Below are 13608 nucleotides of genomic sequence, written 5' to 3' on the forward strand. Positions count from 1 at the left end.
AAAATCTACACTGAGAAATGTGTCCTTCCAAATTCATATACTGTTTTCAGTAGATGCTTTGTTCTTAATCTATGCTGCCTTTTTTTTTTTTTAATACAAATATGGAAGCAATAATAAATTATTAATCTGAAATCACTGTGTGACTGTTCCCAGCAGAAATTGTACACGGTTAATTGTATGCTTGATGGTAACACAGGGGGAGACTGTCTCAGAATTCCTCTTTAATTAAAATTACATAGAATTACAGAGCACCAACTGTGAACGGCAATGAAATGTTGGTAGCACTGGCCTGTATATCTGGAAAATAATATTGGAATATTTAGAAAAGATTGGGTGTCCTTTATCTGAGAAAGGAAGCACATATTCATGAATAAAATCTCATATATAAGGAAGTTATTCATTGAGTAATTTCTGTCTCTACAATACTGTTATTTTCTACTCTAATATCCTTGTAAAGATTACAGATCAGATAGATAAGGGAAGGCCAATTTTCAGCTCTGCCTCTGTGCCATGACAGAACAGATGACATGCACAATGAATTTTCTTCATGCTGCTTTGCCAAAGTCATCAATCTTAAGAGGAATCCATCCTACAAAAGAAAAACTCTGCATTGGAGTGTCTTGGGCAGTGACCTGGAGCTGGAGACATCAGTCAGGGTATGCATCACTCAGCTGATGCTGGTGGGACTTTGGGCTGTGGGTTATACAAAGCTCTGGAGCTCTTCATGGGAAAAAGAAAGATTCCTGCATTTTGCTCAGAGGTCTCCTATCAATTGCAGTCTACAGCCAGGAATATTTGAAAGGTACAAGTATCCATCTGGGAGAGTGTTGTTTAAATACATTTGTTATTAGCAACTGAGGTTATTAGGTGATAAGATGGAAGGGAGTAAAAAAAAAATCACACTGTAATCAAGAATTTATCCCTACCCTAAAATGTACCTCCATTAAAACTCTCATCCTTTAAAACTAAACTGGAGGAAGAATTAAGATAATACACTGTGAGGAGAACACTCTTGTGTGTTGGTAAAAACGTGGCAGAAAGATGCACTTTTCAGAAGTGATTTTTGAAGTTAAGTGTCCAATTCAATGAAGTAAATAATTGATATTTTTGGTACTCAAGTACTTTTCAAAACCTGACCATAAATGACACATCTTTCATTTTTTTCCTACAGGTTGGTGTCAGTCCATTTTATGCATGTGCTGGAGGACACTGTAGTTACACTTTCATATGCAGATTAATAGTTATTCATGGATGCAGATTAATAGTTACTCATGTTTGTAGCTCATTCTGAACCTGAAGACCTTAGGTGTAAATGTGACATTTCTGCCAAGGGTAGATTTATAGACTGATTTAATTTAGTTGTGTTCTGCACTTTTGTTGCTTTTTATTAAGTGTTGCTCTAATTAAAAATGGACACATTCATCTTTTCAAAGACATATGCAAGGATAGCAGTGTAAAAATCCTTTCAAATTGAACTCAGTTCTGCTTTCAGCCACACAGAAGATCATTTTTGAGTGCTGTAATTTGTTTGGCTGTAAATTGCTAGTTCATAAAACATCTAAGTAGATCTTACTGTACAGCAGAGAATTAACCTTATTTGTATTACATATACATTAACTTTCTAGTAATTATTTCTATTATCCCTTCTCTTCTGTACGTTTCTAATGTTTGCTGCATCTACTTTTTATGTCTCATCTTAATTATGTTACAGACAATTCAGAAATAAGGCTGACTTTTATTCTATGTTTGTTACATTACACAACAGGGAACCAGGTCTGACTGTGAATATCAGTCACAATTGTCATATATAACAAAACATAATTATGGATTCAGTCATTCAAAACTGCTGTGAATTGGCCACGTGACTTAACAAGCATAATTTGCAGGGAACAACCAAAATGGGAAAGAAAAAAAAGCCTACCTGGAGACAACTTCACGCAAAAAGATAATTAGTTTAGCACCAACGTCACAAGCATTGCTTTTCTGGATGACATTAAAACTTGTGACAGCTTGATTCAGATTGGTAAGTAAATCTTGGGGTTTGAACATGAAACAGCACTAGAGCAGTGGGAAACTTTTAGATTTGTTGGTGAAAAACCTGTGTGTGTCCTCCACAGAATGTTATGTGGATACGTGCATATGTGTGTAACTCTTCCATAAGCTTTTGCAGACAATATTTAAGTAGAGCATGGTACCAACCATTGCTACTCTTAATAATTTTAAAGCCTTTTAACAGCATTTGGCCTTTCAGTTCAAATCTATCAGATGCCTTATAGATGCATTACCATTTAATAAACTAGTGCACTTAATCCTAATATGTAAACATCAATTATACCACGTTTTTAAAATGAGATATAAAACTAGATGTCCTGAGACTATTAAAGTAACTATTGAGCTTCTGTGAAGAGTTTCAGATATGTTTTCTATTTTAAAATACAGCCTGCATCCATCAGGCTTCAGACAAATAGAATTCTCTCCCTTTGTTTGTTTCCCTATCTGTCAAACCAGGGAATCATTTTGTGCACTCTCAAACCCCTAAACTACCTTTACCCGAAAATTATTTGAGATCCTGATGGAGGACTATGTGATTGTTATCCTAGCATGAAAAAGGCCAAAGCTTTTACAGGTAAACATCTGGAGCAGATTCCCATTAGAGTAGGGCCTCAATAGCCAGGTAGGCAGTCATTTTAAATTATTAAAGGGTGATGGTTAGAAATGCAAAAGCTGACAGACTCTTCACTGTACAAGCAATGCTTGGCAGTGCTGAAAGTAAAATGAAGCCCTAAAGAGGTACTTAAATTAAAGGTCTGTCAGAATTTTATCATGCATGTTTTCAAGTATTAATAACATCACCACAAAAATTTGACACAATTTGAACTGAGTGTCTGTGTGTAAAGGGAAAATATAATCAGCACGATTTAATGTGCAAGTGGCATGGGGAGCTGTGCTTTGGAGAGGAAATCATGGAGCTAGCATGGATGGGTGACAGGAGGAACAGGAATCAGGAGCTGGGCTACATGCATCAGTCAACAGGCTCACCCCAAGTGGTCAGATCTGTGCTACCCCAGCCTGGCTGGCTCTCATTAAAGGCTATAATTAAGGCTGGAGCGTGCGGTTGCTTTGCAGGGCAGACAAATGCCTTCTGCTCTTCGCTGATCTCCCAAGTCCAAATTGTGCAACCAGTGCCAGACAGAAAGAAAGAGGCTGGTTGCTCCCTCTCTTTCTTACCCTGACAGCTGAAGGCAGATGAAATGCCAAACTTGGCATCACTGTGTATTTTAGTACCAAGGGAGTGATGGGGCTTTTGGAGAGCCTCAACTCTGCAATGTGCTCCTTTGCACCAGTGGCACTGCAGTCTGTTAAGCAAAGGAAGGGATTTGCAGATGAATTCTGCATCATTAGCAACTTAAAATTGGAGTGGATTTTTGGCTTTTTTTGATTAAAAACATGCTCTGGACCAAGAACTTCCTCCTGTCAATGAAGTCCAATAGCCCATTCAAGACAGAGCACCAGACTAAATTATCAGAATCATCACAGTTACAGCCCGTGAGCAAACAGCAACATCTGTTCCTAATCTGTCTCCTTTTCCACAGGAGAAACTGGGAGGGAGGAGGGAAGAGCAGAAGCATCTATCAACTGCAGTGCAGACCTCACTTCTGAGGCATGTACTCTCAGCAACAGACACGGTGTCTGCATTCCTCAGACGGAGCATCTGTATTCTCCCCTTCTAAAAACGGAATAGCAGCGCTCCTGTACTGCAGAGGGATGCTGTGAGGCTGAATATGTTAAAAACTGAGAGATGCTCAAACAGCACTGGGGACTAAATAAGGATTTGGGATTGACAGATTGATGTGCCAGGCTATGAGTGTATGATAGAGCAGTGGATGAGAATTCATTTGTGAGCAATCCTTCATGGATATTTCATACAACACTAACTACTTACAAGTCCAGTTCTGATCCCAGAGTTGGCTGGGTGATGATTTGTGTTGCCATGTTTTAGGTCATCCTTGGGATTTTAGTGGATCTTATGCACTAAGGATGCATAAGAGTCACTGATTTTTGCTATAGCCAAATTAAAGTTAAATTATTACCTGACCAAAATTAGACAATAAGATTAAAATATTTTATCTTTTAAAACTAAGCCCTGTTTCCAGACCGGGGAAGGTACACTTTGTGTATCTGCTGAGCAATTTGAAGGAAAATCTTGCACCTACACTAGATATTGCACACCTGCAGGTCAGCAAATGGGCAAGTCCACCACTGCAATAAAGAGGGAAAGTCCCAGTGCTCACTGGTTGCAAGTGCTTTGTGCCTTTGCCACTCTTGTTTTTGGTGCCTGCTCAAGTAGTTCAGTATTTACTGAAAACAGGTAAGCAATAGAAGTGTAGAAATGGAAGGGTTAAACAGAAAGAGTAATGCATCCAGACTAGGGAAAAAAGGCATTTATATTATTTCTGACTTTTCACACTCACAGAATTTGAAAACACCTTCAGTTTTTAAACAGAAAATTTGCAGATCATTAGCTGGTAATGTGCACTACTGCCTTTGGGTCTTTTGAAAACAAAAATGAAAAATGATCTAATTAAGCCTGGTCTACTGGTTGCAGCACATACCAGAGATCCATATTTGATTACTGACTCCAGTGCTTGTGCTGGCAAGGCTTGGACCACAATACTGTGGTAGTGGCATGGGAGTGGGATTATTGAACAGTGTTTTAAAACAAAATCTTCTAATCAAACCCAGATATTTGAGTGGCACAACACAAAAGGTTCTCCAGATGTTTGCTATGAGAAGTTGCTATAGAAGATCTTTCTTCAGAAAGATATAATACAATATATCTATGCAAATAGACATGAGATCTTTGGATTTTTTGATGTAGAGACCATCCTGGGCATTTTAGAAATCACTGAGCATTGTTTATATAACATGGGCTCTATGGATATCTGATAACGATTATATTGCACCATGTACAGCCCAGTGTCCCAAATGTTCCAAATTCATCATTCATTCAGTTTAGCATTTATTTAATTTTTTCCAAAGCTATTTGCTTGAAGGATTTTACACTGCCTAAAATCTACCAGACTACAGAAAGTGAAGGCTTTGAAGGACAGGTTAGCAGTAAACTAGCCAGCTCTGTCTTTCCTGCTACTCATACCCAAACACATACGACTAAGTTTGTGAACTCTTCACTCCTGCACACGCAACAAGTGCTAGAGTTTCAGTACAGAAGAGCAGGTTCACAAAAATGCAGGACATCTGATCTTGCTCCTCCACTGGGAAAGGGATGGTCTCAGCAGACAGGGCTTCTATCAACCCAGCAGACATCCCAGCAGTCTTATGTGTCTAGTGTTCGTAAAAATTTAAATTTTCCCTGTCTCTCTGTGCCTCTCGGAAACAGTAAAAGTCTAATTACTGCCTGCACTCTTCTACTGGCACAGAAAGGAGAACAAAACTGTCACTTGCACGCCAGAGAAAATTAATCCCAGTCCTATAAATTACAGAGATTTATTAGTGTTGTAAATGTGCTTCTTCCCCTCTAGTTTGACTGCTGTGTTCTTACAGCCCTTCTCCTCTCTCCTGCAATTGTCAGAGAGGGAGACAGGTTTTCCCTGACATGGACACTTGCTCTCAGCAGACTGAGATCTCTCCTCTGAGCCTACCTACTAAAGCACTTTCTGACAGCAACCGCTCTCTGCTGAATTTCAGTAAACTGAGGAGTCTCTTTTAAGTCTGTCTAAGCAGAGAAGGGCTCAACAAACCTGATATCATCAGCACACCTGTCTTGGCAATTATACAGCAATTTAGGAGAGCTATTAAGGCCCACTGGGCGAATAGCCCAAATTTCAAATGGTTTCTTAAAACATATTGTTAAAACAAGACAGAGTAATTTTTGTAATGGCTAATTCACTATCACAGATCTTTGAGATTTCGTGAGAATGTCCCCTGCAATATTCTGTCATGGACTCGTGTAGAAATGTCCTGGCTTCACAAAGCTCAGAGGATCTGAATTGTCATAATTAGCTCTGATTTCAGCTGGGACAGAGTTAATTTGTGCACGTAGGGTGAGAATAATGCTGAATAACTTAGGATGAGAATAACCCGCTGATTTTTAAGTTATTGCTGAGGAGTGCTCGCACTAAGGCAAGGATTTTCAGCTCCTCACCCCCCCAGCAAGTCAGCTGTGGGGGCAGGAGAGGTTAGAAGGGGACAGAGCCAGGACAGCTGAGCCCAACAGACCAAAGGGATATTCCAGATCTTCCATATCCTCTGGCATCGTGCTCAGTGTGGAACCTGGGGGGAGCTGGCTGGGGGTCACTGCTCAGCATCAGCCAGGGGCTGTGAGCAATCGCTCTGTTCTCCACATGTTCGACATGTCCTCGGGTTTTCATCACGATTGTTGCTGTTATTTAATTTCATTTCTGTCATATTAAACTGTCTTTATCTCAATTAATAGTTTTATTTTTATATTTCCTTTCCCAATTCTCTCCCCCAGGGAGGAGTAAGTGATGGCTCTGTGCTGTTTAGCTGCCTGCTGGCTTAAACCACAACAGGAGAGCTTTCAGAGGAGATTTTCAGTTTATCAGAATCATCAAATCTTGCAAATTTTGGCCCAGCTGGGGGGCTTTCATTCATATGCTCAACATACAGATCCAGTAGAGGATCATAAATCACTCATAAAATCATGACAAAATCTCTGTTCAATTATTGGGTAGGACTTTAAATGCTCAAATTTGCCTTCCTTAATCTTTTCTGAGAAGGCTGCAAGCTTCTGTTTAAGTTAAGTAGTTGATGTTCTGTCTGATGAAAACCTTCTTAATTAAGAGCCTTTCAGTCTACAAGTTTTATCTCAGTATCTGGCCAGTTTCCCCCTGCCAACCCAAATATTAAGAGGGCAGCAAGCAGCAACTCTACCGGTCCTACATGGTGATTTGTTTTACTCATTGACCATCAACCATACAAAGGGTGTGTTTAAGATGCAGGACTCCAAAACACATCCACTTGAAGGGATGAAAGTACTCAGGAAAAGAGCCCCTTGTTACCATTTTCATAGCCCTGAAAAAATTTCAAATCTGCATAGCTTCAAGATCAACAGACATAATTTATGAATAGAATAATATGCTTGACATTTCAAACTTTTGATTTTACTTGGTAATAGGGTTTTCTGAGGGTCAGCTCAAGCAGATCAGCATCTTTGTATGCTTGCAGAAACAGGAGATTGGGTTCTTTTAATTTTAGTTTAGCTCCACAGAGTTTCACCAACAGGCAATGCTGCCTCCCTTCTGGAGGGAGCTGGGGTAGCCTTTAATTTATTTATATTTTTTATGGCAGCATAAATGCAGATGGATTGGTATTTGGGGAAATTCAGTTGCTTGAGAGACACTTTTAAAGAATTTTCTGAATTTTTCCTTTTATAGACACATTTTCTATGTTTATCGAACTGAGATCAGTCAGTGAAAAAAAAAAAAGAAACATCTTTGTACTTGGTGAAATACATAGGGTTAGAAAACATGCAAAAAGGTGTACAGAGAAACTTTAAAAGAGTGTTAGTTTAAATAGTATGGACAAAATTCAGTCAAAAGGTGGGATGCAACATATCAAAAGTCCATTTCAAGAAAACAAAACCCCTCCTTTTTAAATATTGTTACTGTTTTGTATCAAAACGTAGAACTTAACAACATTCTTTCTTTTAAAAAATTAAAAATATATATGTATAACAACAAGCAAGAAGACAAAACACATCAAAAATGGGAATTAAAAAAGAAAAAAAAAAAAAAAAACAAAAAAAAAACCTCTTCAAAAGAAGACAAGAAGTCAAAAAAAGAGGGGAGAAAAAAGATTTTCAGGGATCCTTGTCATGCAAATCAGTTTGGCGGCAAAAAATACCTTCATCTTCAGCACCGTCATTATCACCTAAATCATCTGTCTGTTTCTTTGTAAGGGGACCTAGGATTAAGAACGGAGAAAATGGAGGAAAAAAGACAATTCAAGAATATACAAGACTGAGGAAAAAAACCAGTGAATATTAAATTCCCACGGACGTTTCAAGAAAAACATTTGCAAGGAGGGAAATCTTAGTTTATAACAACCCATTTTTCATTAAGTTTTTCAAACATTACAGCAAAACCTTCTCTAGGGGGTATGGCTATTAGAAACATCCAGCACAAGAATCAGAGAGTGCCCAGTGCTTTATTGTTTTTAAATGAAGAATCAAAGCTTGTTTTCTAAAAGCATACCCCGCCATAGACTGCATTTATCCACTTCATTTAATTGTTTGTTGTTTTTTTTTTTTTCCTGTTGCTGTTATTAGGACTAGTAGAGACAAGAACTGCCAAATTACCTCTTGCATTTGATGCAATAAGGTGGTTAATAAAAGTCTTGACAGTTGGTTAAAACAAGATTTTCTGTCAAATGCTAATTCTCATTTATAAACTCAACCATTGGAGCTCATGCTTTAAATAAAGATAAGCACAGGTTTCATTTTGGGGGGGTTTTGACACATTCATCACTTTCTCTTTTAAATAGAACTGTAGATAACCTTGAAACCTTTGACTACCTGCTGAGATATTTGTAAAGAAACATGAAAATCTATAAGTAACCCAGAAACAAGAGTGAAATCCTAGACCAATTGAAGACAACGACTTTCACCATTGATTTCAATGGGGCCGGAATTTCATGCAAAAAATTGTACTGAATTGAAATTTTAGCTTGGGCAAAGCATCCAGGTTCATAACCCCTTATCTCCATAAAAGGATGACAAGAAAAAATTCCTTTATGCCCAACACCTGTATGATTAACAAGTATTTACAGATTTATCATATTTTCCAATGGGAAAAATGCCCACTCCTTTACTGAGTAATTAAAATATACATCAGAAGGAAAGTCAAAGGCTACTCTGAAAATATTTCCATGTCATATATTTTACACACTTACGCACAAACAAAAGACAATTGGAACTCAGCATTATCTTTCCTTTTTTTCAGAGCTCTCTCATTTCCATGACATTCTGTAATTTGCATGCAAAAAAGCAATCAGTATGAACACAGGGCTAAGTAATAAAAAAAAGAAAAAGCCAGCCAAGCACAGAGTAGAAAACAAGAACTTTCTCATGCATAAAATAGCAATAGACAAAAACAACAATAAAAAAAGAGATGAACAGTGTGTGTTGATATTTGCAGTAGATGTAGGCAAGAGACATGCATTAAATCTAAGCACTGTAGAGTATTAAAACATTTGTATTTAAAAAGCTCTCTGTTATTTTACAGGATATTAGTCATTCAGCATTAAACTTTTCATTTATAGGCAAAATACCATGTATTTGAGTGATGCATTTAAAAAAAAAAAATAAAAAAAAAAATCATAGAATGTTTTTACCAGGTGCAAGAATTTAAGAAACAGAAAAAAAACCAAACCCATGAAGTACCATGAGACTTTAACTGTCAATGTAGGAACTGGACCATATTATTGAAAACCAAAGCTCAATACCTTACTTCCTGCATCAGTCAGGAATATACTTTTTAACTCATTCTAAATACAGAACACTAGAATTATACATCATAAATAAAACACAAGCATTTTTATAATCACACCTGTAACAATCATTCTGTTCAGTGGAAAGCCTTGGTGGTGTGAGTTTTTCCTATTACAAGCCCTGGATATAATCTTTTCAATAGCTGGTGTTTGGATAATGTGCCCTGATCCAAACACATACATTCAAATATATCTCTGCCCAGAATTTTCATACCATAACAATTTTATGTCTAAAAGAATAAAATCAGGAAAGAAGAAGAAGAAAAAAAAAAAAAAAAAAAAAAAAAAAGAGAGAAATAATGTCTCTAAGCAAAGAATGACAATGATTTCATGATGCTTTTTCAGCAAAGAGAACAGGAAGAATGAATTTAAGAATGGTAAGAGCTGTGTGCTTAAGAATGGAGATCCAGACACAGGCAAGGATATGTATATTTATATACACACACGTGTTCTTAATAGTTTCTTAAATTTTAAAAGTAACCAGAAGGGGACAAAGTGGCATCCAGAAGGGCAAATAAATAACACACATTTCTCCAAATAACTTGCATAGAGATGGGCAACTAATTTTCTAGACGAAACCAAGAAAATATATGTTACATTTTTTTTTTTTTAATAGCTGGCATTTGGCAGGTATTTTGTGTAGCTCAGGGCTCCAGATCTCTACTTCAATTACAAAGTGGATCAACCATCTCAATGTAGATGTCTGGCCTCCTACCATTTCTGATTTTACAATGTGGTAAATAAAGCATGACTAGGAATAGCTTTAAAAATAACCTGGATAATTTTCATGTTTACACAGTCCTGAGGTTGTCTGAAAAACATTTAAAAAAATTAAATTAGACCATCTTCCTCAAAATCATAGAATTGTTTAGGTGGGAAAAGACCCTTAAGATCAAGCCCAGGCATTAACCCAGCACTGCCAAGGCGACCACTAAGCCGTGTCGCCAGGAGCCACACTGACGCCTCTTTAAATACCTCCAGGGATGGTGACTCAGTCACTCCCCTGGGCAGCCTGCTCCAGTGCTTGACAATCCCTTTTTGCAAAGGGGCTGACCTATTTTTAAGTTGCCATAAATTAAACGTGGGGTTTTTTTTAATATAGGTCTGTCTCACAATAGCAGGGCTCTGCTCGCCACGCGCCCCGAGCAGGAGGTCTCATCCCTGTGGAGACACGTGGCACGGCCACCAGGCACCACTCACAGTGCCTGAGAAACAGAGGGAGAGGTTATTTCTCCCACAAGTTCACTCCACTCTGGAAAATACATCTGTTACATCTTCAGAGAGATTTTTCTGCTTCCTGAAGCTGCGATGCTCTGAGTGCAAGAAACCAAAATCAGAGTTTGGCCCTCATGTAGAGGGCATGAACCTCCTTATATTTTATCTAAACACACAGGGGTGCTGTGAAGCTTAATTTATACTTTTTTAATTGCTGGGCAACCCCTAAAAGAAGCACCAGCACAAGACCCAGTGTGCACAGGGCTGTCTAAAAGGGCAACATCAAGGGGTTCAGCCTGGAGGACTCCGAGAGGAGGCAGAGCTCTGCTATGATCTGTGCTGCCTGTTTCATCTACAGATGCTGAGGTCGTGAAACCGGTATTAAGGGAAGCTCTGGATTAGAATTCCACCCCTTTCAGCAACAGCTCTCATTCTAAAATCAGCAAGAAACGGCTTTTGCTTCTGATTCTCCAGATAGCTGATTACTCTGCCTAACAGCCTCGCCGTGTCGGGATGATCATAAAGAAAGACTGATGTTGCGAGTCCTCACACAGGAAAACACGCTGAAATCACAAGCACATAAACAGAATAAAATCTCATGGCAAGAAACTACAAAATGCAGCAGCAATAGCCTTTTTTAGTAAAAATAAATCAGAACCAAAATTGCCTAGTAGGTGTATAATTTTTAGATATTTTCTGCAGCTTTCAATTAATATTCTACGGATAGTTTATGGTTTTGTAAATTAGATGTATCCGTCAACTAGGTTTATTTCTTTATCAGTGACTGTTCATTCAATATATGATTTTTTAGGGTTCTTCCATCATTTTAATATTCTTTTCAGGTAACAGAAACTAAGTTTAGGAATATTAATACTAAGACATAATGGACTATGAGCCAATGAAACAAAAAGGAATATTTTACAAAACTGTGGCTGCCAGAAGTCCTTTGTACCCAGTTACTTTTCACTGTTGTTCTACTACAGCCTTCTCTTCACCTTTTGTGAAGGCCCAATTAATCTTTTGGAGCATTTCACTTTCAAAAATGGACATCCATTATTTAAAAAAAAAAAAAAAAAAAAGGATTTTACTGTGTTTAACTCATAAACCTTCAAACAGATGCTGCCTTGCTGTGCCAGGCTAAATTTTAGCTAACGTTTACGTAATAAATATTAAATATCAACAAAGTAATCACGTACTATAACTAATGGGGGGAAAAGAGGATACTAAAGCCTCCAAAATGCTGATGCAAAGATGATTTACTTACCAAAAGGCTCTCCAAGGTTTAGTCTCATTTAGTCTCATGTTGGTGCATACCCATAACTCTCATTAATGCTAATGGGAAATTAGACCCCTAAGTGACTTTAAAAAGGGGAAAAAAGTGATTACTGCATTTTATGTGCCCTAAAGGCAAGGAATAGTCTTGCTACAAAAGCTAAAGAAACTCTGTGTGCAGGAGGCACTCCTAACGAAGCCTACACCCATTTCATTTAAAAATAGTTCTTGCATTATTTAAATTATTATTCAAATATTTATTCTGTTTGTATTGCAATCAGCACTAACGTGACGCATTTTTAGATCTTGATAGTGACTACTGTGTGCTTGCAGATGCCTTTCCTCTGCTCCAAATCAGAGAAATAACACACCTCCTGTCCAGTTAGCTAAAGAGTAATTATGCACTCAGAAATAATTAAATCCGGCCATATTAATTCTGGTTTTTATCATTCCCTTTGATGAAGGACTAAGGTACTTTAGCTCCCAAATACATTAAAGCTGATTATAAATTCTCTCTTTATGGGCTTGATTCGGCAGAAATTATCCGTGGCCTTTCGGACCGCAGGAGTGTGGGAGGCACGGAAGCTCTGGATGTCATTAGCTCTTTGGCCTGGGAAAGATATTCATCATCAAACAGAGTCATGCTGCAAGTTGACACCATTTCGTAAGACAACAGTGCAAATCCTCCAAACTTAATAGATCAGCGCCGATGTATACAGCCATTGTTCGGGCCAAAACGTTTTCCTTCGGTAATGAGGAGAGTGGGGAAGAAAAAGGGACCTTTTACATTAGGTTAAGTAGGCTCCATGGATCCAGTAATTTAGAAATCACCACAGCAATAATTGCTCTTTGAGGTAAGGTGTCTGCTTGATGGAAAGGGGAAGAGATAAGGCTGAGGCTGGCTGCTGAAATTATGCTGGTAGAAAAATTCACCACGAGGGTTGCAACCCTGTGGAATGTGATATTGCATATTTATCTTCAAACTTATCTAAGTGCCCTCAACCAGCTACTGCTATTTCTTCTTCATTAGCCCATTTCTTAATTAAGCATTGAAAATCTGTGAAGGGAAATTGCCTCATCTTTTTAGGCCCTACCCCTGGTTCCAAAAATTAAAAAATCAATTCTTTGTTATTTCTACCATCATTTTTGTGCAACAAATTCTCCAACTAAAAAAAAAAACAAAAAACAAAAAAACAAAAAACACCACCAAACTTGTGTTGAATTGTCACTGTCTAGCAAATATTAGCTGAGGCACAATAGCATGTTTTACCTATCTCCAGTTTTTAATTTAAAAGAAATTAATGAAGGGTTATAATTAACAATCTTCACACCTCAACATTTTCTGTGAAGAAATCAAATCCTTATATGTTGAGATCGAAATATAACTCTCTCTATATATGCATATGTATAAATGTAACTACAGAGGAGAAAGTTACAGCACAATAGTTATCTGATGAATAATTTTATAAAGTCATCTTCTTTCACTTGAAAATTAGAAAGCTCTCAGCAAAAATAAAAGAACTAGGATCCCTTAGAAAAGATAAATTTAGAAAGCACAAAAGGCAGCTGGGTCCAAGAAACCCTTAAATGAAA

At 37.7% G+C, this 13608-nt stretch overlaps 1 protein-coding gene across 9 annotated transcripts in view; it reads right to left on the minus strand.

Moving 5' to 3' along the window:
* NLGN1 (neuroligin 1) overlaps nt 1-13608 on the minus strand; it is a 422565-nt gene that overhangs the window by 191787 nt on the left and 217170 nt on the right. For 6 of the 9 annotated variants that reach the window (XM_040074141.2, XM_040074139.2, XM_040074140.2 and 3 more), the window contains one exon: nt 7885-7944. The exons of the other annotated variants lie outside the window; for them this stretch is intronic. In XM_040074141.2, the coding sequence (XP_039930075.1) occupies nt 7885-7944 (60 nt within the window). The remainder of the gene's footprint in view (nt 1-7884; nt 7945-13608) is intronic. 9 annotated transcript variants of the gene reach the window in all.

This window comes from Hirundo rustica, chromosome 10, assembly GCF_015227805.2.
Source record: "Hirundo rustica isolate bHirRus1 chromosome 10, bHirRus1.pri.v3, whole genome shotgun sequence".
Taxonomy (NCBI): Eukaryota; Metazoa; Chordata; class Aves; order Passeriformes; family Hirundinidae; genus Hirundo; species Hirundo rustica.